The sequence below is a fragment of the Rhinolophus sinicus genome, chromosome 2, assembly GCF_057876585.1.
Source record: "Rhinolophus sinicus isolate RSI-liver-muscle chromosome 2, RSI-T2T, whole genome shotgun sequence".
In the NCBI taxonomy this organism is placed as follows: domain Eukaryota; kingdom Metazoa; phylum Chordata; class Mammalia; order Chiroptera; family Rhinolophidae; genus Rhinolophus; species Rhinolophus sinicus.
The window spans coordinates 114,050,784-114,075,666 of NC_142502.1; the positions used below are offsets into that span (position 1 = coordinate 114,050,784).

Genomic DNA, 24,883 nt, shown 5'->3' on the forward strand with positions numbered 1-24,883 from the left:
TTGGCCCAGACTGAGTCAATGGTTCTTTTGCACCGGAAGAGAATGTGTCGTCCACTGTTATTGGGTGGACTTTCTATAAATGTCATCAGGTCAAGTTGTTTGATAGTGCTATTCAAGTCTTTTATAAATGTGATTACTTTCCTGACAATTTACCAGTTACTTTAACTGTGGATTTGTCTATTTCCCTTTTCAGTTCTATAGCCTCCTGATTGATAAGTCTGCACAGTCAGGAGGGTACTGTGGCAGAGAGGATAGAACGTTTGCGTGGGACAGGAAGAAACTTTTATCTCTTTAAATTTACTCTAGATCGCAGAAGAAACATTTTATCTCTTTAAACTGACTCTAGACCTCAGAGACAAGGAAATCATTACGTATCCCAGCAGGCCTAGCGGAGCTCAGGACAAATGCAAATAAGGGAGGCTAGGCATTCGGCCACGCCTCCTCTATGGGTTGGCAAGGCAACTGATACCCAAGCCAACCAATCGGTGAGATGCTCACCTGTGGGGGCGGGGACTCGACGAGAACCAATAGGACGCCTGCTAGGTTGTTCCATGGGCAAATGGCTTGTAAGACTGGGCGGGCTTTTGATGAAGGGACGGCGGTGGGAAAGATGGCCGCGACTCTGGCACCCTCGGGGTGTTGGCGACGGTGGCGGTGGTGTTTGTCCGCTCGAGACGGGTCCAGGATGTTGTTCCTTCTCTTTTTGTTGGGATCTTGGCAGGGGCCACGGCAAGTCGGGGCGGGTCAGACGTTCGAGTACTTGAAACGGGAGCACTCGCTGTCGAAGCCCTACCAGGGTGAGGCGCCCGGGGCGAAGGTGGTCGTGCTCGGGGAGGGCTTCGGGACCTGAGCGCCTCGGTAGAGGCGGGCGGCGACGAGCTTTGTGGCCCCAGGGAACCACCAGCGGTGGGTGGGAGCCCACGGGGACTCCCTCCGCATTTGGGAGCCACGGATCCGAGGGGCAGGGGTCAGCGTCTCCCCCACCCTTCCTCCTCGCGCACTTAGCTCTGGAAGTTTCCAGCAGGTCAAAGCAGGGCTCTTGGATGCCGCTAGCGCTTGCCCTGGACGAAGTGGGGCTCGGAGTTGCACAGGAAGAATGTGGGGAGGGAAGGGGATTGCGAATGGTGGCTAGTGATGGAGGACCACTGGCAATGAGCTGGTCTCCCGATGGAGCTGTGGATGTGCTTGACCCGATTGAGAAAGAAGATACAATTCTGTTGCCGGTTAAAACACCTGTTCACCAGTCCAGGAGCCTGGTAGCTTTTCTCTGTTTCGGGTTCATAGGCCCCTAGGCACAGCTTATCAACCAACAAATTTATATAATTGGCTACAAAGAGGACCAAATCAGTGCAGATGGCATAACTCACACAGGTCTGTTTCCCCACTGGAGTGTGGGTAGGGGGACAGCAAACAAAGAAGACCACCAAGTAAGAGGACGCTTACACTGCTGCTAAGGGTGATCATGTATTCACTTAGCAGGTGCATCGAATGCCTCCTCCAAACTGGTTGCTGCTAATGCTGTGGGTCATACAGACACACAGTTCTCACTCTCAAGGGGCTTATAGTCTGAGGTATTAGGTTCACGCTTGGATTGTTTAAAGAAAGGATGTGATTAAGCCCCAGAGGCCTGAGAGTCCAGCTCTTTTTGGTTTAATTGGGGAATTTCTTTCTTGGTGCTAAAATTTACTCACATATAAAAATGGAAGAATGGATTTGAGCTATGGTTACTGTGGCACGGATAAAGTCATACCTCTGATGTGTTTTGGGGTCTTCCCCTGAGAAGGGCTTTGTGAAAGGAAGCTGTAAAGATGGTAAGGATTTAAGATTGATGAGTGACAGAAGGTTGGAGATTGAGTGACATGAAAGAGAAAGAAAGATGATGACTCCAGCTCCTGGAGAGCCCAAGGTGGCTTTCTGAACGGGTTGGTGTTGAAGAATGTGAACTGATTTACTTCCTTCCCACAGGTGTGGGCACAGGAAGTTCCTCACTGTGGAATTTGATGGGCAACGCCATGGTGATGACCCAGTATGTCCGCCTTACCCCAGATATGCAAAGTAAACAGGGTGCCCTGTGGAACCGGGTGGTAAGAATCTTTCTCCCTCCTCTGTTGGTTACCCAAAAGTTCTTAAGAAGTTCACCAGGAGCATAGTGACTTAATTTTACTGTATTTCTCCAGGATTCTGACTTCTGTGGATATCAAGGGTTTTCATTTCAGGAATTATGATGACCTTCATAATGAAATCAGCTATTTAAGGAAATGCTCTCTATTTCTCTAATTATGGAAAATAATTCATTTTGAGTCTGTTTTCTGAAATGTCTTTAATTTCTGATTGACCTGATTGTGTGACTTCTCGGAGGTTAACAACTCAACGTTTAATTATTTTGTAAAGTAGAAGACTGCTCTTTTAAATATATCCCAAACGTCACCCCAGTGCCCCCACCCCCAGCCCAGCTTGTTCTTTAACTTTGCAGTCTAATTTTAAGTTTTATTTTCATGTGAAAGCCACTTTGAGCCCTTGGTCATTTTGTTTGTCCTTCTCTGGACCTTTTCTAGCTGCCCTTGAGGAATGGCGGCAAGAAGTACGTGCAGCGTTCCTGCTGTGGCTGCACTGTGATCTTATACAGGTGTACGCTGATGCTTTCTTTTCAGTTTCCAGGGCTCTTTCTCAATCTTTTACCACCACTTTACTTTTGGGAACGACTTTGGCACCCTTTGATACTTGTTCCTTGGGTTTCCATCAGCTAAGAACTTACTTTTCCATGGTTTTTATCATTAGTTATAGATGAGTAAACCTCAGAAAAGAGGAGTATTCCTTTTCCCTGGTCATTTTATGTGCAGTGAATTCTAAAGTTGCAGAGGGAGGAAAGAAGTTTCTATCTGAGCCATTTGCACAAGCTGGACCCTTCCTCTAGGCTGTAGTGCTGAGCCCATTCCTGGACAGGGTTCAGGGCCGTGTGTTCTGGCAGAAGAGGCGAAGGGCCGCCAGTTGAAAGACCTGGGCTCCAGATCTAGCTGCATCACAGCCCCACTGTGAGCCCTAGGCGGTTAGTTAACCTCTCTTAGTTTTCAGTTTCTCCATCTGTCAGATGTGCTTCATAATAACTGTTCTAGTTTCCCACCAGGATTGTGAGAGTAAGATAATAACATAGACACGAAGAAGCTTTGGGACGTTAAAATGGTTACAGAAACATGCATTGTTATGTTCTGCATTTGGTATAAGGTTCATGGATGGAGGTCTCCGGATTACTAAATGATTATTATGCAGGGCTCGATACTTTGCTGCTTTCTTGCCAGCTGTCTCTACATAGCTGTCTTAACAGCAGTTCTAGTCTAGATCTAGAATCTGCCTCATTTCAGCTCCTCTGCTACCTGTATTTTTTGACATCTGACTACCAGAGAGAGATTGGAGTTGTTTCTGAATCATTTGGATACGATGCATTGGTTGAGCTGTGGTTGTCAAGTTTGGTTGAAGTCCATTGGACTTGATGCCTGAGTCCCACCCCAGAGATTCTGATTTAATTGGAACGGGGTGCATCTTGGCCATTGCGATTTTTTTTTAAAAGCCCTCTAGGTGAGTCTAACATGGTTAGACATAGTCCTGAGCTGAACTGCACAGCGTTGTGCGGCACTGAGGCCAGGGATAAGTGGCTGGCACCCCTTGGCTCAGCGTGAAGCTCTTTGGCCTGCCCTCCTCCCAGGGGCATACCTACCCACTGGCTGTGGAGCAGCTTCCTGCCACTGATGTCACTCTTGCCTTGAAATCGAAATGGAACAGCAGAAAGATGAGAAACCAGAATGACAACACAGGGACTGGGTCCATCAGAGTAGGGAGATCTCAGAGGTGTCAACACCCCTTTCATTTGGGCTGTGTTCCCCTAATACTAACACTTTTGGAAGATTTCCCAGAAATTAAACTGAAAACTGAAAATGATCTAGCAGTGTGTTGCTTGAGAGCCAGAACAATATATTTGGAGAGCTTTAGCTGAACCCTGTTGGTCTGTCCTCTCCTCCTTCCCCTCTTTCTTTTTTCTTTTTTTGTTTTTTAAAGATTTTATTGGGGAAGGGGAACAGATTTCATTGGGGAACAGTATGTACTTCCAGGACTTTTTTTCCAAGTCAAGTTGTTGTCCTTTCAATCTTAGTTGTGGAGGGTGCCATTCAGCTTCAAGTTGTTGTCCTTTCAGTCTTAGTTGTGGAGGGTGCAACTCAGCTCCAGGTCCAGTTGCTGTTGCTATTTGCAGGGGGCGCTGCCCACCATCCCTTGCAGGAGTCGAACCGGCAACCTTGTGGTTGAGAGCCCACTGGCCCATGTGGGACTCGAACCAGCAGCCTTCTGAGTTAGAAGCATGGAGCTCCAACTGCCTGAGCCACTGGGCCGGCCCCTTCCCCTCTTTCTTCACAGTGAACTTCAACCAGGAGACTCTCTAAACCAAATACCCACTCTGGTTTCTACTTGAAAGCATTCGACTCTTTAGTGCACTTAACCATCCGCTTACCGTCTCCATTTCCCCAAGGTTTGACACACAGTTCCAAAAAGAAACAGGAGTCTGATTTCTACCCCCTCCTTAGTGTCTTCCCACTGGAAGCTGTCCCGGTGGTGGGGAGGGGGGTGGTGTTCTCAGTTGGTGCATTTATGCTTCCTGGCCACGGGCATGAGTGTTAGGGGAACTGTAACTTACCCCTTCTCATGGGAACTCTGGCTTACCCATCAGCTTGGCATAGGGCCAAGTCTAATTAGAATTGTGTATAGCTTCTGCTAATTATCCCCGGGAACTTTTGCATAGTAAGTTAGTTTTTCTTATTCTTTCGCAATGAATGAGGCTTTGGCCTTTCTTTAAACCCCAGCTTTTTAGAGTCTTTTTTTCAGAGGGGCGATCGTACGTTGCAGATGAGTTCGTTCAGCCACCCATACTTACATGCTCGGCTGCTCTGCTGGCTGTAGCATTCCAGTGGCCTCATGCGGCGTTCTCATGTCTTTTCCAATGTCAGAGTACTATCCAGTTTGTCTAGGAAGATGGTGAAGATAACTGGGAGGTTTATTCACCTTTCATGTTAAATCTCATATATAGTTGAATGGTTCAGTCTGTTTAATTTTATGACAAGCACGTAGCAAGACTTAGATTTCAGTTTTAACCCTTGCCTCATGGTACCTGCATTTGTGTCTTCCAAGTGTGTAGACTGCTGGTGAGGGCTTGAGGGGTTCCGCGTTTCGTGCTCCTCGCTGAGCCCAGTGTCTTTCCTCTTTAGCCTTGTTTCCTGAGGGACTGGGAGCTGCAGGTGCACTTCAGAATCCACGGACGAGGAAAGAAGAATCTGCACGGGGACGGCTTGGCAGTCTGGTACACAAAGGATCGGATGCAGCCAGGTACTGGGGCCCTGGGTGCTCTTGTGTGAGGTGTGACCGGCCTGCTTTCTCGTGTGCCCTCTCTTTTGGGAGGGCACATCTCCATAGTGCCAGCAATTTCCCCTCTCCCTTGATGTTTGTGGATGAAGGCTGGCTGTCTAGTCTCTACAGTGGGGTCTGAGTCCTAACAAGCAGCTGAACTTGACTCGTCCTGGGCGATTTCCTGCTTATTAGTCCCTTCTGATTTCCCTGTACACACTCGGCCTGTCGCCTGGGTAAGAGCACTGGCTGTCTCGAACACTGACACCTCCTCCTGGGCACACACAGGGGCCTATCTCAGTACTCCTAAGTCAGGAGACGAGGGATCTGTTTGTCCCGTTGTGCAGGAGCCATTGCTCTAAGCAGATTCAAACTCCACGTATTCAACCCAATCTATTTTGCAACAAGAAGTTGAACTTGGGAATTCAGCTCTCTCTCAGGGGAATGGTCATCACCAAGTATTTGTGAGGCAGAAATCTTTAGGGATGCCTTACCAACCAGCTGGGGTCAGAAGCAGCTGCGGTGCTAAGCCAGGTTGCCGTGGCCTTCCATCTTTCCTGCCATCAGTGACAGCTCCAGTTGCTCATCTGTGCTTGTGCCAGGCCACGTACGTTGCCAGGTGCTGGGACATGCTTTCTTGTCTTAACTGAGGCCCGGCAGTCATTTGAATGTCCCTGTTTCTCCATCGTAGTGATGTATTATTTCTTTTCCAACTCTTGGCTTTATTTCATTGTTCATCATCTGTTCTCTCTCTCTAGGGCCTGTGTTTGGAAACATGGACAAATTTGTGGGGCTGGGAGTATTTGTAGACACCTACCCCAATGAGGAGAAGCAGCAAGAGGTAATGGCAAGTGTCAGAGCGTAGGGCAGCCACACGGAAGTCCCATTCTCTGCCTCAGAAGCACTGTTCAGGCGGGAGCAGAGGGGACAGGAAGTGAGTTCATTTCCACTTCCTTAGTCTATTGAACTTCAGAAGTGAATGTCTCTGTCAGGCACTTTTCTAGAGAGAACTGTGTTTGGTATACATTTTGGGGAATGGCTGTCTGGATGGGGGCTTTCTCTTTAGTGTTAACGGCATTCTGTCTTGTGTACTAGGTGGCTGCTGGGAGAGCACAAGCTCGGCGGGTTGGTGACTCGGCTACCAGGCCCGCGCCAGAGCAAGCTAACTTGTGTCACTCAGCCCGCGTGACTTAGTATGTCACCGCTGTGCTGTCCCTTGAGCTGGCTCGCCCGGCCTGGCATCCTCTTCCTTCTGCTCTGCCCAGACCCGGACAACACTTCTCCTCTCCTGTAGGAAAGGCCTCAGAGGAAATGGGTTTCCACCATTTCTCAGCCTTTTGTGGGAACCTGGTGTCTGGCTGTTGTTAGAAGTGTCTTGCTTTTTTTTGCTGACCCTAAGGGTTCTTCAGTACTTTCTTATGCTAGCAACAGGTTGGTCCTGTTATCAGATGGTGGGAAAATGGTTATGATGGCTTGTTGCTGGGTATCCTGTAACTAAATAATATTTAGCAAGAAAGGCAGGGTTAAGAATAGAGGTAGAATTCACTTTAGTTTTACCCCAAAAGTTTATGAAAAATTTCAAACTTATTAAAAAATTGGAAGAACAGATCACTGTATATGCAACCCCTACATTCAACAGTTTTTAACATTTCGCACAGTGTTCACATGTTGAAGATGGAAAATGAGACCTGAGTCGGGAATAACCTTTGGGCCAGTTACGGAGTTGCTTCTGGGCCCCTCTTCACCCCACTGTCCGTCAGGCCCTGTCTGGAGCCAGGCCCTGGGAGTCAATGATCCTTGCAGGCAGTAGCACTGATAAGTGCGCATGCTGGTGGGGGAATGGGGAATGAGGGGGTGCAACAGGAAGACGGAGCAGCTGCATTGAACCTGGGGTGGGATGGTATGGCCGCGGTAGCAGGTGGGGTCGACTTTTTTCCAGAAGTGACATGTACATCGAAGTCTGCAGAATGAGGAACCAGTGTTTCATGTGGAGGGAAAAGCATGTGTTAAGGTGATAAAGTGAGAGAAGGGACAGTGAGTGAGGACAGAGACAGATGACGCTAGAAAGAGAAATAGGCCAGCAGTCTTGCCGTGTTGCACAATTCCAGGGGCTTCCATTCCTATCGCATTCTCTACTGTTAATACTGCTCTCTCCTGGGCACGGTAACTGGCCTCTGACGGTGAGCAGTGTCTTGGGTGGCAGGTGGTTTGGCTATTTAGACCAACCCTGGAGCAGTCTGCGTAGGTGTGAGCCACCCCCACTGTGCGCCCTGTGGGGCCAGGTTGTGAAGGGTGGTGTTCCCGTTAAGGAGTTGGGGCTGCGTTCTAAGGGGGTCCATGAGCTGAAGGATTTTAATGAGGGGCGTGTCATGACTCGGTTTGCAGTTCTGCCGAGGACATGGTGGTAGTTAGAAAGCATCTGAATGAGAGGTCTGGGCTTTGGGGCTTGACTAGCGTTTAAACCTGGCTCTCTGTTTCTCCCAGACGGGAATTGTTCAGACTGTCTTAGCTTCCATTCCACCATCAGATAGCAGTAATTCTGATTTGAGAGGGCAGATCTGATGAGCTTATTTTTAAGGAGAGTAGCTGTTAATCAGAACAATTAGTTTCACATGGTAAAAGTCAGGACTTCTTATCTGGCTAGCTGTTATGGTTCTCACTCCCAACTACATGTTGGAGTTACCTGGAAAGTTTCAGAAAATACTGATGTCCAGGCCCAACCTCAGAGAGATTGATTCTGTTTGTCTTTGGTGCAGTCTAGGCACCCTTACTCTTTCAAAGCTTTCCAGGTGAGTCACGTGGATAGCCAGGATTGAGAACCCCGGGACCAAAGTCATTGTTACCTTATTATTTGTTTATCTATTAAACAATTTTTAATTAAAATGAAATTTTAAAAAACCAAATAAAGGGAGTTTCTGTTTATTAGTTGGCCATTACGTGCCAGGCATTTTACAAATATCGTCTTCATCCTCATCAAGTCTCCTTATAGTCAGTATTATTTTTCCCATTTTGCCAATGAGTAAACAGAAGCTTAGAGAAGATAAGCGTCTCGTTCAAGGTGACAGCCAATAAAGGTGGAGCCAGATTTTGAAAACAGGCCACCTGATTCTGGAGTCCGTGCATTTAATGATGATGCTCTGTCACCTGCCACCCGTTGCTTTCTTTTGCCTGGTGGATTTCCTCGAGTCTGGATACATTTGTTATTCTCATGTGATCTCTTGTGCAGTTGCCATTCTTCAGAGCTGCTCAGTACAGAGGGTGTAGAAGGTGTCCTCCTTCCTGCCTCCCCACCATCTGGAACAGTCTTAGAGGCGAAGATCAGATGTGTTTTGTTAGCGGCATGGTTTACTTTGACATGATATATAAAGGTGCCAGCCATTGTTCAAGCACTTTTACACATGTTACATATGTATTCTAACAACCCTTTGGGGTAGACATCATCCCCACATTATGAGTAAGAAGCTGAGGTCCAGAGAGGTTAAAAAACTTGTCAGAGACACGCAGGAGTGGGTTTGACTTGAGGTTCAACCTCATTATTTTGCTTTATTGTGTGGAGCACATAAGGAAAGGGTGACAAATGTCATGTGTAGAAGTTGTGCTGGACCAGGAGGACAGGGAGCTGGCAGGAGGGGTGTGGAGTAGTCATCAGATCCCTTAAGGTGCTGGAGTGCAGGCGTTTCTCTGGTTTCTTGTTTCCTTGTCACGAGAGTGCACATGACCTTACAGGTCAACTCACTTCCTATCATGTTTGTCCATGAGGAAATACTGGGAAAGCGTCAGCAACCAGTAATGCATCCAAAAAGGGGTGAAAGAGTTCAGGATCTGCATTGAGTTTAGGCTTGGCTCTGAAATCAGGACAGACTGTCCAAAGTCACATTGTCGCCCACCAGCAATGCAGGAATTGCAGTTTAGGTAAGTCAAGAGCTTCGGTATTTGGGAGTGCAGGCTACTTACTACTTGTGTCACAGTGAGGTTGCTAGATCATAAATGGTTATTAAAATGATAATTGAAGAAATAGACAATTTGGATACATCTGTAACAAGGAAAGAGAATGAACTAGTAATTAAAAATGACTCACAAGGGAAAGCCCACACCCAAATGGCTTCATTGGTAAATTTTACCAAATATATAAAATAGAATTAATACTAATTCCTCTCAATCTCTTACTAAAAATAAAAGGAAGGGACACAACCAGCTCATTCTTTGAGGCCAGTAATATCCTGATACTAAAACCAGATAAGGACATCACAAGAAAATGATAGACTAATAAATATCTTTTATGAATAGGTATAAAAATCATCAACAAAATAATAGCAAGCCAAATCCAGCAACATATAAGAAGGATTGTATACCATGACCAAGTGTATTCATCCTAGGACTTCACATTTGGTTTAATATCTGTAATGTGATAGACCACATGAATAGAATAAAGGACAAAAACCATATGATCATATCAGATGTGGAAAAGGTATTTGACAAAATTTAATACCGCTCTATGATAATAAAAACATGCAACAAATGAGGAATGCAAGGGAACTTCCTCAACCTGATAAAGGGCATCTGTGAAAAACCCCCAGCTAACATCACACTTAATTATAAAAGACTGGCTGCTTTCCCCCTTAGATCAGGAACAAGACCAGGATATCTGTTCTCACCACTTCTAGTCAACATTGTACTGGAGTTTCTAGTCAGAGCAATTAGGCAAGAAAATAAAAGACATCCAAATTGGAAAGGAAGAAGTAAAACTATTTCTATTTGCAGATGACATGATCTTGTGTATAGAAAAATCCCAAAGAATCCACAAATTATTAGAACTAATAAATGAATTGAGCAAAGTTGCAGGATACAAGATCAACATACAAAAATCGATTGTATTTCTATATTGCTTGCATTGAACAATCAGAAAAATGAAAGAAATCCATTTATACTATCACCAAAAAAGAATAAACTACTTAGAAATAAATTTAACAAAAAAAATTGTACTCTGAAAACTATGAAATATTGTTGAAAAATTAAAGAAGACTTAAGTAAATGAAAAGACATCCCATGTCATGAATCAGAAAATTTAGTATTGTTATGATAGTGATACTTCCACATTGATCTACAGATTTGATGCAATCCCTGTCTATCAAAGGCCTAGCTGGCTTCTTTGTAGAAATTGACAAGCTGATCCTAAAATCAATAAAAATTCAAGAGAATCAGAATAGCCAAATAACCTTGATAAAGACGAGCAAAGTTGGAAGACTCACACTTTCTGATTTCATAACGTGCTACAAAGCTGCAGTAATAAAACAGTGTGGTACTGGCATAAGGACACACATATGGGTCAGTGGGGTAGAATTGAAAGTCTAAATACATCCTCATATTTATGAGCAATTGATTCTTGATAAGGGTGCCAAGACAATTCAATGGGGAAAGAACCATCTTTTCAACAAATGGTGCTGGCACAGCTGGATATCCACAGGCAGAATAATGAAGTCCCCATCACACCATACACAAATTTTAACTCAAAACAAATCAAAGAACTAAAGGTAAATGCTAAAACTATAAAACTCTTAGAAGAAAACGGTTAATTTTTCATGACCTTGGATTAGGCAATGGTTTCTTAGATAGGACATCAAAAATAAAAGCCACAGGGGGCCGGCCCCTTGGCTCAGGCGGTTAGAGCTCCGTGCTCCTAACTCCAAAGGCTGCCGGTTCGATTCCCACATGGGCCAGAGGGCTCTCAACCACAAGGTTGCCAGTTTGATTCCTTGACTCCCGCAAGGGATGGTGGGCTGCGCCCCCGGCAACTAGCAATAGCAGCTGGACCTGGAGTTGAGCTGCGCCCTCCACAACTAAGACTGAAAGGACAACAACTTGAAGTTGAACGGCACCCTCCACAACTAAGATTGAAGGACAACAACTTGACTTGGAAAAAAGTCCTGGAAGTACACACTGTTCCCCAATAAAGTCCTGTTCCACTTCCCCAATAAAATCTTTGGGAAAAAAATAAATAAAAGCCACAAAAGAAAAAAATAGATAAATTGGACCTCATGAAAATTAAAAACTTTTGTGCTTCAAAGGACACTATCAAGAAAGTGAAAAAAAAACAAACACACCTACAGACAGGAGAAAACAAATGTAAATCATATGTCTGAGAAGGGACTTTATATATTCTAGTTACAACTCAGTATTAAAAAAGACAACCTACTTAAAAAGTGGCCAATGGATCTGAATAGGTATCGCCTCAAAGAAAATACACACATGGCCCATAAACGTAAAAGGAGGCTCAACATCATTAGCCATCAGGTACATAATAGGTCAAAACCACAATGAGATGCCATTTCACACCCACTTTTATGGCTAAAATGAAAAAGACAGATGGTAACAAGTTTTGGAGAGGATGTGGAGTAACTGGAACCCTCACACTGCTGGTGGGAACGTGAAATAGGGCTGTTGTTTTGGAAAACAGGTGAGCAGTTCCTTCAAATGGTTAAACATGGAGTTTGCATGATCCAGCAATTCTACTCCTAGGTGTATACCCAAGAGCGTTGAAAACATGTCTATGCAAAAACTTGTACGTGGATATTCATAGCATTAGTCATAATAGCCAAAACACAGATACAACTCAAATGACCATCAACCTGGTGAGTGAATAAACAAAATACGGTATATCCACACGATGGAGTACCACTCAGCATTAAAAAGAAGGGAAGCCTTAATATGTGCTCCAACGTGGATGGCCCTTGAAAACATGCTAAGTGGAAGAAGCCAGTCCCCAAAGACCACGCATTGTATGGTCCCATATATATGACTTGGCAAATCGATAGAGATGACGAGGAGTGGTTGCCCGGGGCTGGAGAGAGTGACTGTTAGTGGGTACAGGGTTTCCTTAGGAGGGGATGAAAATGTTTTAAAATTCATTGTAATCACAATTTTAACTCTCCAAATAGCCTAAAAGGCATTGAATTACAGACTTTAGGTGAATTTGTGGTATGGATTATATCGTAGTACTGCCATTTTGTTAAACTGTGGATTAGAACGTGACCCGATCATCTTTTGACACATGAAATCATCAGCTGATGGTCGTCAGTTCCTCACGAGAACCCAAATGTTGGTGAAAAGTTGCTGGGAACTCTTATCAATTTTGGAGCAGGAGTGTGTTTTTTCATTGGAAATCAGAGTATGGTGATGAGGCCTTGTGGCAGGAGAGCACGGAAGTGCAGCCCTTTGCAGCCTTGGCCTCATCCTAGTGAGACAGTGGGGCCTTGCTCCCTGGAGATGAGACAGCTGGCGGGAGAGTGGGGAGAAAGCACACTGCTCTTGCTGGGTCAGGCCAGCGTGGAAGTCGAGTTTCAGCGGCTCCCCATATTTTTCAATGTGATGATTGTTCTTCCTCCTTTGAAACTGGAACAAAATCAACAACACTGTTCTACCCAGTTTAAAAATACATTCCCTTGATGAAGACACTGATCCCTCTTGGTCTCTGTTGTTGGCAGAGAATATTTCCATTATTAAAGGAGCTCCGTACTTCTTAAATTCTCTTATCATCCAGTGTGGATGTGATTTAGGGTTTTTGTTTCAGTCCCAGGTGAGGCAGTGTTTTCCAGGAGACTCCTTAGGAAAGTAGGTGTGGGGAGTGTTGGCAGGCTCCGAAGTGACTACATGTTGAGGCATAGCTGCACCGGTGAGGGCTAGTTTTCGAGAGGAGCAGAAATGGATGGCTTTCGTGCTGGAATTGAGTGGAAGATAGTGTTTCCTTTCTGAGAGAGTGAAAGAGGGAGAGAAGGAGAAAGCAGGAGCCAGTGCTCCTGAGGACACTTGGCCTTGGGGCGGTTCTAACCTGTCTTTGGGTTTTGACCCTTTGGAGAATATGATGAAAGTGGTGGGCCCACAGAAAGATGCAGGTACACAGAAGACTTTACATGCAATTTTAGGAGGTTCATGGACTCCCCAAAGTAGAACTGTACACAAGGTCCTCATGAATAAGTTGTCACGTTCCATCAGAATGGTGGGCTGCGGTGAAGTGGAGACATTAGGCTGTGTTCTGAATCTTGGCCCTTGTACTCTGGGTAAATGGGCTGTGGACGTCCATGTTTGTTGTTTGGGCAGACGTCAAGTTTTGTTTCCTGATTTCGGAGCACTCTTTATTGAAGCCCTTAGATTACCTTATTTATGTTTGTTCTAGTGGGGTCTCCACTAAGATAAATGGGATGAAAATCATCCCATGGACTTGAGAGCTCATGACCATGTCCACATCTGTGGAAGTGTTCCAGGCGGTCATCCAGCTGGCAGAGGCCCCCTTTTATGTGTCCTCCAGACGAGGAGCTTTAAGACTTGGGGACAGAGCCCTGACGTAGATGAGTAGTAGTTTGGGGGCCTCCTCATGCTGCCAGTGGTGTGGTAGAAGCCCCCGGTCTCAGACTGTGTGGAATGGGTATTGCCGAGTTAACCGGTCACCTCTGTACCCAGAATTCTGCCGGAGGTTACTGTAGGACCAGAGACTGACAAACCTTGTAAGTCTCCAAAGTGTGGAAGTGACAGTGAGGTTCCACTGGTGACCCAAAGGGAGGGTCAAATGAGGCGTAAAGGGAGAGGCTGTGGAAGGGGCATTTGTCTGTTAGTTCTTACTTTATATAAAAGCCCATTAGAGAAAAATCAGAAAGGCCGAAAACAAAAGCAAAACTGTACGAGCATCTTTTTAAAAACAACATTACATCATATGAACATACTTTTGTTTTAAACTTTTAATTTTGAAATTTTGTAGATATATAGAAAAATTGAAAAATGGCAAATACTAGATTCAGATTAATCTTTCGTTTTTAAATTTTGATATAGTTTCAGGCTTACAGATAAGTTGTAAGAATATAGCAAAGAATTCTGGGCTGCTCTTTACCCAGATTCCCCAAATGTTAATGTTTTACTACATTTACTTTGTCCTTTTCTTTTACCTCAGTGTGTGTGTGTGTGTATACACTTCTGTTTTTGTTTGTTGTTTTTCTATCTCACGGCATATACCAAGCATCCTTCCGTATTGGTAGATGTGGGAGCAGTGTGGCATGGTGACCTAGCCAGGGCTCTGGTTCCAGACTACCTGTTTCATATCCAGGTGTCACTACTGAATACCTATGTGCTCTTAAACAAGTGTCCTTACCTGTGAAATGCAGATACTAACACTACCATCACATGGGTTGTGAAAATTAAAGGAACACATACGTGTACAGTACTGAGTACAGTGCCTGGCTCTGAGTAAGCGCTCAGAAAATGCTGTTCTTCTTACCACTAAGTGACATACATGAGGGCCATTCTGCAGACATCTGGGCAGTAGCCGTTGTGGCTCTGTCCTCTCCCCTCCCACCGTCCTTTTCTTCTGGTCTGGGTTCCAGAGAGCAAGCTCAACCGGCTTACTCAGCGCAGGATGGTTTAGATGGCAAAGCTGCATGAGAGGGCTGCCAGGTGTTCAGTGTTCACGAGCTCGTGTTGGTTGGTGACGGAGTTTCACTGGTCTGGGAGTAGGGACAGTGAGGTTACTTTTCATAAATGCCAAATATTTTATTATGACATTACACAGTTCTCTCTTTTTTTTGGTGTTAAAATGTTCTTTTAAAAAATGATGCTTAGAGGGCCGGCCCGGTGGCTCAGGTGGTTGGAGCTCCGTGCTCCTAACTCTGAAGGCTGCTGGTTCGATTCCCACATGGGCCAGTGGGCTCTCAACTACAAGGTTGCCGGTTCAATTCCTTGAGTCCCACAGGGAACGGTGGGCTCCGCCCCCTGCAACTAAGATTGAACATGGCACTTTGAGCTGAGCTGCCTCCCGGATAGCTCAGTTGGTTGGAGTGCAGGTTCTCAACCACTCAACCACAAGGTTGCCAGTTCGATTCCTCAAGTCCCGCAAGGGATGGTGGGCAGCGCCCCCTGCAACTAAGATTGAACATGGCACCTTGAGCTGAGCTGCCGCTGAGCTCCCGGATGGCTCAGTTGGTTAGAGTGCGTCCTCTCAACCATGAGGTTGTCGGTTCGACTCCCACAAAGGATGGTGGGCTGCGCCCCCTGCAACTAGCAACGGCAACTGGACCTGGAGCTGAGCTGTGCCCTCCACAACTAAGACTGAAAGGACAACAACTTGAAGCTGAATGGCACCCTCCACAACTAGGATTGAAAGGACAACAACTTGACTTGGAAAAAAGTCCTGGAAGTACACACTGTTCCCCAATAAAGTCCTGTTCCCCTTCCCCAGTAAAATCTTTTAAAAAAAAAAAAAAGATGCATATAAAGATGGTTGTTCTGTCATTGTTTTAATATATTTAGTAGGTCAAAAAAGCCCCAAAAGAGCAAACCTATTAATCCTCAAAATATTTTTAGAGGTTTTACTGGTCCATGACAAGCCAGCGGTCTGGGAATTTCTGCTGTCAAAGATGTATGTTTGGCTTTGTGCTTTTATCAAGTACCTATGAATACTATTTCTAGCTCGAGATTCATTAATTTGGTCATGGATCGAATGAACACTCCCTCCTGAATGCTGGCCACTGTACTAAATGCTTTACGTGTCTCATTTCACCTCCGTAATTTACCCTGTGAGCTGTGTGTTGTTCTCCCCGCTCTAGTGATGACATAGAATCTCAGAAAATAATAGAATCCACCCAGGGTTACGTAGCCAGGTATGGCGTAACTGCACTAAGAACCTGGCTCTCCCCGATGACAGGCATGTGTGCTCTTTTCTGCCTGTGGTTCACAGCTCCCATGCTCAGACCTGCGGAACGTTAGCCTACAATCCATGAATCCGCACGTTCATGGCTCTCCTTTCAATCAGTATACCGAGGGTATGCCGAGGGTACAGTGATCACGTACAGGATCTCTCTTTTTTTTTTTTAAATTTTTTTATTGCCAAATATTGTGGAACAGTGTGTTTTTCCAGGACCCATTAGTCGTTGTACTTCAATATAGTTGTGGAGGGTACAGCTCAGCTCCAAGCCCAGTCGCCGTTTTCAATCTTAGTTGCAAGGGGTGTAGCCCACCATCCCATGTGGAAATTGAACCAGCAAACTTGTTGAGAGCTTGCGCTCTAACCAACTGAGCCATCCGGCCCCCCTCCAGAAGCTCAGAGGCAGCTCGTTGTCTTGAATCTAGTTGTGGAGGGTGCAGCACACTGGCCCATGTGAGAATCAAACCAGCAATCCTGTTGTTAAGAGCTTGCGCTCTAACCAACTGAGCCGTCCAGCCGCCCCAGGGTCTTTCTTTTTAAGTGGCCTTATAGTACAAAATGTGAACACATTTGTCCATCCTACAGACAACAACCATTTGCTCAGCAGGCAGGAGTTCTTAATTTTTGGTGACTCTTGAAATCGGAATGAAACTGCCTCGGTTGCCTAAGTCAGTGAGCCTTCGGTTCTGTAGGCTGCCTTCCAATAGAAGGAAATCTCCGCTGTGTGAAGTGAGTGGCTACCCAAGAAACACTTCCCGAACTCCTGGCTGGGCAAGAAAAAGAAGATTCATTTAAAGACTTCCTATAATACGAGGGGCAGAGTTGGAGGCCAGGTCACGAGTTGCTGAAGTAGACAGCTTCCGGCTTCCAGCTGTGGGCTCTGGGTGTAGCACGCTGTTCCTAAATTTGTGGTGCTTTTAAAAAAATGATCCTGTGCCCACTCTAGACCCACGGAGTGAGACTCTGACTGAGGGACGCACATGTACGTGCCCCCGAAAAACTCCCCAAGGCGGTCCTGAGGCCCAACTCACTGGTTACTGGGTGCCCCCGCCCCAAGCCTGGGGAGGAGGAAGGCGCCTTAGGCTGAGGCTGGGTGTGTCCTAGGCACTCTTGGGATCTGTGAGTCACCCTGCTGACCAGGAGTGCTGGGGTCACTGGCACTGGAAAGCAGCCTCTGGATCATCAGCGCTCCCCCGCAGCACTTTAACCCCCGCCTTTCACTAAGTGCTCACTGAAGTGAGAGCTTCCTTGTCAAGCACATTTCTGTAACGTGCTTGGTAATCTGCTCACAGATCCTTGTCCTAGATATGAGTTGTACAAGTAGGTGACAGTAGTTTTATGGCAATTTGACCCCCCACGGGTTTCCCTCACACCTTCCTCTAGTCCTGTACAGAGTCCACCAGCGGCCGACGAGGAGAGCAGCTGGGGGCTGCCCTGAGGCCCACCCTGAACTCCTTGCTGGGGCCTCCAGGACCGGGTGGGCTCTGTCTCCTGCCTCAGCTCACACCAGCCTCCCCGTCGCTCGCCGAGTTTCAGATGCTCCTGTCTAGTCCACACGTGTGCCACCCGTGCTGCCGGTGGACCCCCCTCTCACTAGCTGGGTCCCAGCTCACATGTTGCCCCAACATCAGTTTCTACTGTGTCCTCTCTTTTACTTTCAGCATGGTGTTTATCACGGTCTGAAATTTTATTTCCTTATCGTTGGTCCCTACCACTCTGGTGTCAGCTCTGCCTTATTTCCCATGGAACCCTAGCATTTGGAACAGTGCCTGGCCCATGGTAGGTGCTCATGAGGCGTCAGAGGAAGGGGTGCCCTGGGCTCTACACCCTGGCCCACCCTTCCCGCAGGGCAGGGCTGAGCTGAGCCTGTGTGCGTGTATCTTTTGTTGCTAGAACTAGTGGTTTTCTGGAGCAAAGCCAAATACCCTTGAGTCTCATGATTTTTCTAAGTGTCATGTTGCTGCACTCCCACGATTTTCCTTGCCCACATATCAGGTTAGAGTGATGAGCTATTTGGAAATATGTGTCCGTAAGCTCAGTTAGAGGGTAAATGATCCCTTTGGATTAGTGTTAACTTCACAGCCTCTTAAGTGGTGGTGGGCTTTTTGTCTTCTGGGCAAGACCTATATCCTGAGACCGTAGGCAGCAAAGGACGTCTTGAAATTGGAAGAACTTAGACCTATTTGTCACTCCAGTCCCTTTGCTACAGAAATACTGCAGTCTGGGTACAGACAAACTTGATGTCTACAGAATATCCCCTGACTCTCAGAGTCATAGTGGGGCCTGCTTGAATGGTGTGTCACTGTATGTTTCATAAAACTTCTGCAAGCTTCAGGACCTTGGAGAGGTCTTCCCAGTGGACACATCTGAGGCTCTAGTGATAGTTACCACCCTCTCCTCAGGAAACAGGAAATGTATGAATGCCTGTGCATACAGTTGTGCCTATAATTTGGGGGTATAAGGCCTTGAATCCCCTCTGTGGGGATTGAGATTGTTTTGCTCGTCCACCTCCACTGGTCTTAGCTCTTCCCTGGCTGTTTCTTTCTGACTTGGTCTCCTGTCTTCTGTGCCCTCTCTCGTTTTTATAATAACCTGCTGGACCCTCTCAGGCCCAGAAGAGGCGATATTCTCCAGGAGTCCAGGTACTCAGTTCTTGACACCCCACCCCCCACCATCCCTTATTCCCTGTGTGTCCATCCAGCATTCACTCCTGTTTAGCGTCCATGTGGCTGTTGTCTGGAGCGTCACCCGGCTCTGATTATGAGTACGTCTTCACCTTGCATGTTGACTGTTGAGGATGGTGAGGAACTCACCAAGGAAGTGGCATGTCTCATGTTTCCTCCCCTCTCCTCTGCACTGCCCAGCACCCGGCTCGCTCTGGGATGGTTTGCTCATCACCCCTAGGGAAGAGTTTGCTCCTGAACTCTACTGTTGAGAGAGGGCCTCCGAAGTAGGTGGGGGAATGGGTGGGATCTGAGCAGACTTGCAGCAGGGGAAACTCGCCCTGAGTGTTAGATTGGGAGAAGCGGTGTGTGGCTGAAGCTAAGTGGGCCGGAAGGTCTTTTGACTGAGAACAGTCATCACGGCTGGAGATCTGTTCTGGCAGTTCTGAGTCCGCTCCATTGAGCATCACGTGCGAGGATTTTACCATTTGAAAGGAGCTATCCTGAATGGAAAAATTTCCCTGATCAAACAGGTATTTTCAGAATACCTGCTGTGTGTAGGTATTCTTACGGGGTAGGGGCTTAGGGGGCAGGGTGGGGATGGAGCTGAGGTGGAGACATGCAAAGCATAATAAATGATCTTTTTCTCTAAGAAGTTTACTCCCCTCTCCTCTGGCAGTTGATAGATAGGTGTATATGCATAAACAGAAGAACATTAGTCTTGGGCAGAGTATCAGTGCCTGGTAGTCTCTGGGAGGGTTCGAGTCAGACACCCGAGGCTTACAGGGGCCATTTCAGACCCACCCGAGTCTGTGCAACGAGTATTCCTGAAGGCAGGGACAGAGTTCGGTTGCTTCCTGGGCCATATCCCCTGAGTGACCATCAGAATGTGGGTTCTCAGGGGCTGTCAGCGGTGAGGCCGAGGGTCGTGTGGTCACGAAGGGGCTTGGCTAGTATGTGCACAGCTCCTGTTGCTGTTGCATTCCTGAGTATTCCCTTACTGTCGTCTGCTTTCCCAGCGAGTGTTCCCCTACATCTCAGCCATGGTGAACAATGGCTCCCTCAGCTATGATCATGAGCGAGATGGACGGCCCACAGAGCTGGGGGGCTGTACGGCCATCGTCCGCAACCTCCATTACGACACCTTCCTTGTGATCCGCTATGTGAAGAGGCATTTGACGGTAAGCCCGTTCTGGACCAGCCAGCAGTGTGGCTTGTCTGGCTTCTGCTCCGTGGCCTCCCTGACCTCTTTTTCTATTCCAGGTAATGATGGACATTGATGGCAAGCACGAGTGGAGGGACTGCATCGAGGTGCCCGGCGTCCGCCTGCCCCGTGGCTACTACTTCGGCACCTCCTCCCTCACTGGAGACCTCTCAGGTACTGCCACCTGTGTGCATGCCCTGTGCACCCTGACCAAGGTCACGTCTCGGTAGCCAGGCCTCAGTAAGGCTTCTCAGGGAGAGCCAGGCAGGCGGAGCTCTGGGAAACAGGTTTCCTGGGAGTGCTTGTCTTCCTGCACTCGGGTTCCCAGATCCTTACGACCCCAGCTGTCCCAGGAGACGTCGGTGCCAAAGGACAGCAGTGTCTGCCTCTTCACGGAGCCCGCTCCAGCCTGGGTTTAGAGTTCCACACTTTCCTGTCTCTGGGGCCGCCTTTCTACCCTCCTGACGTGCTCAGTTCCCCTTCTCTTAACAAGGCATCCCTGTGACTCTTCCATCCCTCTTCTGACCAACCCCCAAACCCTCCTTTTTGCTCAGGCTTTTGACTGTCATGTTTTCAGATGCTCATTTCCAGCCACCCGCTTCTGTGCTGTGTGTGCTTCTCTGGGCCTGTGTCTGCTGCGCTGTTAGCACTCCTTGTGAGCGGTACCCTTCTGGGTCCTCGTCTGCTCCTCTCCTCTCTCCAGCCCGGCTGGCCCGCTGGCCCGTCACTCTGAAGCTCTCACCCACTGTGATGGTGTGGCCCTAATGGCACCTACTGCTCTTGCTTTCCTGGCTCCTTGGGGCTTTCTTCCTCCTTGTCGCCGTGTGGCTTCTCTTTACACTTGTTCTCCCCCTCGGCTTTAGCCCCCATCATAATGTTGTTTGAGAAGACGTAAAGAACCGGGGGTTTTGACATAATTTACTAGGAATAAAGCCAATATGAAATAGGATTTTCTAGTGGCAAAAAAGGAAAGACAAACACCCACTGAAATGAGCAACAGCCACTCAGTTCCAGCTAAGAAAAACTCGGCTCAGTGAGGCCATGTCTTCTAGTGTTTCAACAGAAGCTGGGAATCTTCGATTTTAAAAATGAAATCTGATTTTTTAAATCCTGGCAACTAATTTTTTTAAAAATCAATTTTATTGAGGTGTGTTTTCCATACAACAGAAATACATAGTGTGAAGAGTTGTGACAAATACTCACGCCTATGTCATCACTGCCACAGTCCAGATGTAGGAAGCTCCCCTCGCAGCGCTGCTCCCTGTCCCGCTCTGCTTGTTGCTCTGCTTGTGTCCCGTGAGGACTTGGCTTTGGGCCGCTGGGTTCTGAATACTGTGCATGCAGGCTGACGCTGTGGGACACCCCTGTGGCTCAGGGCCAGGAGGCAGCCTGAGGTCTGCTACGTAACCCCGTGTATGTGACTCAAGGTGAAAGAGGTACCCGAGGCTGCTGCGAGGTTTCTTCGGGGCCTACAGGTTTCTGTGCCCTATCAGTTAACCTCTCAATGTACTTTTCAATGGGAATTTGTTCCCAACTGTTAGATGTTGCCAAAGAGAATACAGTCATTTTTTGTTCATCCAAAGGAGTTCTTTGCTCTGGTTGTTGGTGGTAATACCTGGTTAGCAAGTCTGTGACCTCTGCTCACAGATACCCCTAAATGCAAACTGTGTCTTACTCTGGAGGTCTTTCTTGTTGATGTCTTCCTACTGTTACGCAGTGGCTGGTCGAGGACATCTGAGAAACTGGGGGCACGTCCCAGCCACCCAACCTTTGCTGCCCCACATGTAAGGGGCATGGGCCTGGCCTTTTATCCTGTCCACGGTTTGAACTCAGTTCTGACAGTGGAAATGTTTTTCTAACGGAAGGCAAATCCAGTATTCTACTGTCTGGGGTCGGCTAAAAATTCTGAGTCCAAGCAGGTGTGGATGTCATCCTAGTAATAGAAACAGCAAGAAATCCAGTCCCCTTAACCAACTGAGTAGCCGTGATCTCCCCCGGCACTCAGGTTTGTGGTCTCTGGAGACCAGTGTCCACTGAGAGGAACTAGGCTTCTTGGAGAAATGGCAGGTCTGAGGCAGGAAGGGTTCCAGCGGGAACTTTCCAGAAGAGCAAGGGAGATATCCAGAACTTTTGGGTTCACGTGCGAGAACTCAGGAACCGACTTGAACAGGCTCCTGCTGGATTGAGCTGGGCGTCAGTGTGGTGCACACTGGAACCCATCACATGTGTTTAATTGATGAGTTTATGATGATATTTCAAAAAGAGAAAAAAGTACGTCCCGAAGTCCTCGATCCTTTCTCTTGTAACTACTGGTGAGATTCCCAGTTACACGGAGCTGCAAAGCATGAGGCCCAGTCCAGAAGGGGAATGCGTCCCATGCCGTAGCCGTGCCCGTGCGGGGCCATCAGGCAGCCCCGTGAGGCCCTTTCCCATCTCGCCCATGTGTGTCCTTCCCACTGAGTGGAAACTGCATGCTGCTGGCTCTCCTCTCACTGCTAGAAGGTTATGCATCATGTGGGGTTCACCCTTGTATTAGCTCTCAATTTTAGGTGATGTTGGTGATGCATGCTTGTTGATAAAAACTTTAAGTACGGAATAGTATAGACTATTCCCCACCCCTATTCTTATTTAGCTGAGAAAACAGAGAGGTCTCAGTTATTTTTTCAAGGGCACTTCTAATCGGTTGTGGAGCAGAAGCTTGACCCAAGATACTCTCAGATCTGTCTTTTCTGGGGGCTTGAGCGATTCTTGTTCTTTTTCCTGTAGACAACCATGACATCATCTCCCTGAAACTGTTCGAGCTGACAGTGGCTAGGACCCCAGAAGAGGAGAAGCTGCATCGAGACGTGTTCTTGCCCTCGGTGGACAACATGAAGCTGCCTGAGAGTGAGCACAGGGACCCTGGGGACCCTGGGGACTGGCCCACAGTGGGGGAGGGGCAGCCCTGTGGGGGTTCTGAGGTAACCTGCGCCCACGGCTCTCAGGGCCACCTCCTCTCTGTCCTCCCTTGAGGAATACAGAGCACTGGCACCTGCTTGTCACTCGTCTGCAGGGTCCAGATGAGCAGGAAGAGGCTGCTTCGTGTTCAGACTGAGGCATCTGGAAAGAGAGAGTCCGGGCTCTGTCCCCGGAAATGGGCGTCAGAATCGGGGAGAGCTTGTTGGGTGGTCCTTCCCAGCAGGCTGGGTCCTTGGTGCTGACTTGCTCCTCTCTTGCTCCCTCAGTGACAGCCCCTCTGGCACCCCTGAGTGGCCTGGCCCTCTTCCTCATCGTCTTCTTCTCTCTGGTGTTTTCCGTATTTGCCATTGTCATTGGGATCATATTCTATAACAAGTGGCAGGAGCAGAGCCGGAAGCGTTTCTACTGAGCCCTCCTGCCGCCACCTCTGTGGCTGTCACCATGGGGTGTAGGAGGGGCAGGTGCTGGCCTGCGCGCAGCCCGGCAGTCTCCTCCAGTCTCCAGCCTCTGGTCAGGGGCTCTGTGGTCACTGGAGCTTTGAATGCAAGGACACTGCGTTCCCGTGGTCACCTGTGGGCCCCTCTGACTCTGGTTCAGGACGCCCACCCACCGAAGGCCACGTGGCGGTGATGTGCCTTTCCCTGAGGCAGTCTCTGCTGTCACGACACCCAGATCACAGAACAGAACTTCAGAGGCGGCTGCCTTGGCGTTGGACTCAGGACCCTCATGCTTCACATTGAAATCTGAAGAGAATGGAAAACTCCTCACACCTTCCCGCCATCCAGTCATTGGTGTTTGCTCTTTGAGCCTCTGTCCACCTGAGGAGGTCTCCTTGGCACTCTGGATGGAAACTCTTCCCGTCTCACCTCCTCACCTCTGTTTAATGTCCTTCCAAGTACAGGCTCAGCTGGAGAAGACAGCCGATGCCTGCCTGTCAGGGCTACAGAACAAGCGGTTTCCCTGGCCCTCACTGGGTGGCCAGAGGGAAGGGCTGGCTGCTTTGGCTCCCTGCGCTAGCCTTTGTCTGTCAGCGTGCATCTGGGTTCTGTTGGCGTGTTCCTGACCTTCCCAGTGAGGTCCCTTTACGCCCTCAGTCACGTTTGTCTGCAAGCTGGTGTGCAAGTTAAGAAGCTTGGAAGATTTCATGGAGGCCGTGGGATTAACTGTGACACTGGCCAGGTCTTGACCCAGAAAGCAAAGTTTGCGTGTGATCTGACCACGTGGAGATGTTTCTGGATCATCTGGAACCCCTTAGCTGCATGTTTTGTATCTGTCATGGTCTTTGGAATCCTGCGTTGAGTGTTCAAAATTCAAGGACACTTTCTTCCAGCCTCGGCCTGGGCACTGCCCGGGAGGAGATCTGGCTTCTCTTCCTAATGGATAAGAGCTGCTGTTCTCAGGTCACTCGTCGGGGGCGATAGACCGTGGTCCTCTGTGCCTGGGAGAGACTGTTGTCACTGAGCACTGGGGCCTGCGTGTCACCCTCCAGGCCCGCCCTTATGCCACTGCCTTACTTGACAAGGGGTCCATGCTGCTTACCTGTCTGCCCCGTGATGAAACCGGCAGGGGGCCAGAGTTTCCCTGAGTGCCTGCTCTGAGCTCCCCCGCCTAGCACTTGTGTAGCCTGAGGGAGATTTGTAAAATGACCGATGGAAACCAAACCCTAGCTCCTGACACAGTGCGCTTCCTTCTGGGGGTGGGGTTGGGGAGGGTCCAGGCCTTTTTCCTGAGCAAGCCCATTTCCTGGGCTGGGAAGTCCTCAGCTCGGCTCACAAGGAGAGGAGGGCCACCTTGGCTGGGTGGGTTTCCTTCTCTTGGGCTCTCATGTCCTGGCCAGGTGCTTACTAAGTGCCTTGGGCTGACTGCAGGTGGGAGTAAGGTGGGATCCTCCTAACACCCCCACAATGACAGCGCAGCTCCAGAGGACGAGCTGAGACCTACAGCCTGGACCAGGCAGAACTGAAAAAAGCAAATGGCTGTTTTGTCTCC

The 24,883-nt window shown here is 48.0% G+C and overlaps 1 protein-coding gene across 5 annotated transcripts; it reads left to right on the forward strand.

Moving 5' to 3' along the window:
* The first annotated feature begins 580 nt into the window (after positions 1–580).
* LMAN2L (lectin, mannose binding 2 like) lies at positions 581–24,560 on the forward strand. 5 transcript variants are annotated; one of them, XM_019725909.3, is made up of 9 exons: positions 583–797; positions 1,966–2,084; positions 5,250–5,367; positions 6,144–6,226; positions 18,679–18,711; positions 19,752–19,913; positions 19,996–20,110; positions 22,703–22,822; positions 23,161–24,560. In XM_019725909.3, exons 1-9 carry the CDS (start codon positions 611–613, stop codon positions 23,301–23,303), a joined length of 1,080 nt encoding a protein of 359 aa, XP_019581468.1. In that variant the 5' UTR covers positions 583–610; the 3' UTR covers positions 23,304–24,560. The 5 variants fall into 5 exon arrangements, with proteins under 5 accessions (XP_019581470.1, XP_019581468.1, XP_074188651.1 ...); XM_074332551.2 differs by having other exon boundaries at positions 606–729; XM_019725911.3 differs by lacking the exon at positions 18,679–18,711 and having other exon boundaries at positions 581–797.
* Positions 24,561–24,883: the final 323 nt, after the last annotated feature.

Bases quoted from the DNA above. Each gene is read 5' to 3' on its own strand.
- LMAN2L (XM_019725909.3), top strand. From the start codon at position 611: ATGGCCGCGACTCTGGCACCCTCGGGGTGTTGGCGACGGTGGCGGTGG. The intron at 19,914-19,995 runs GTAAGCCCGTTC...TTTCTATTCCAG, and splicing joins ATGTGAAGAGGCATTTGACG to GTAATGATGGACATTGATGG. The intron at 20,111-22,702 runs GTACTGCCACCT...TTTTTCCTGTAG, and splicing joins CCTCACTGGAGACCTCTCAG to ACAACCATGACATCATCTCC.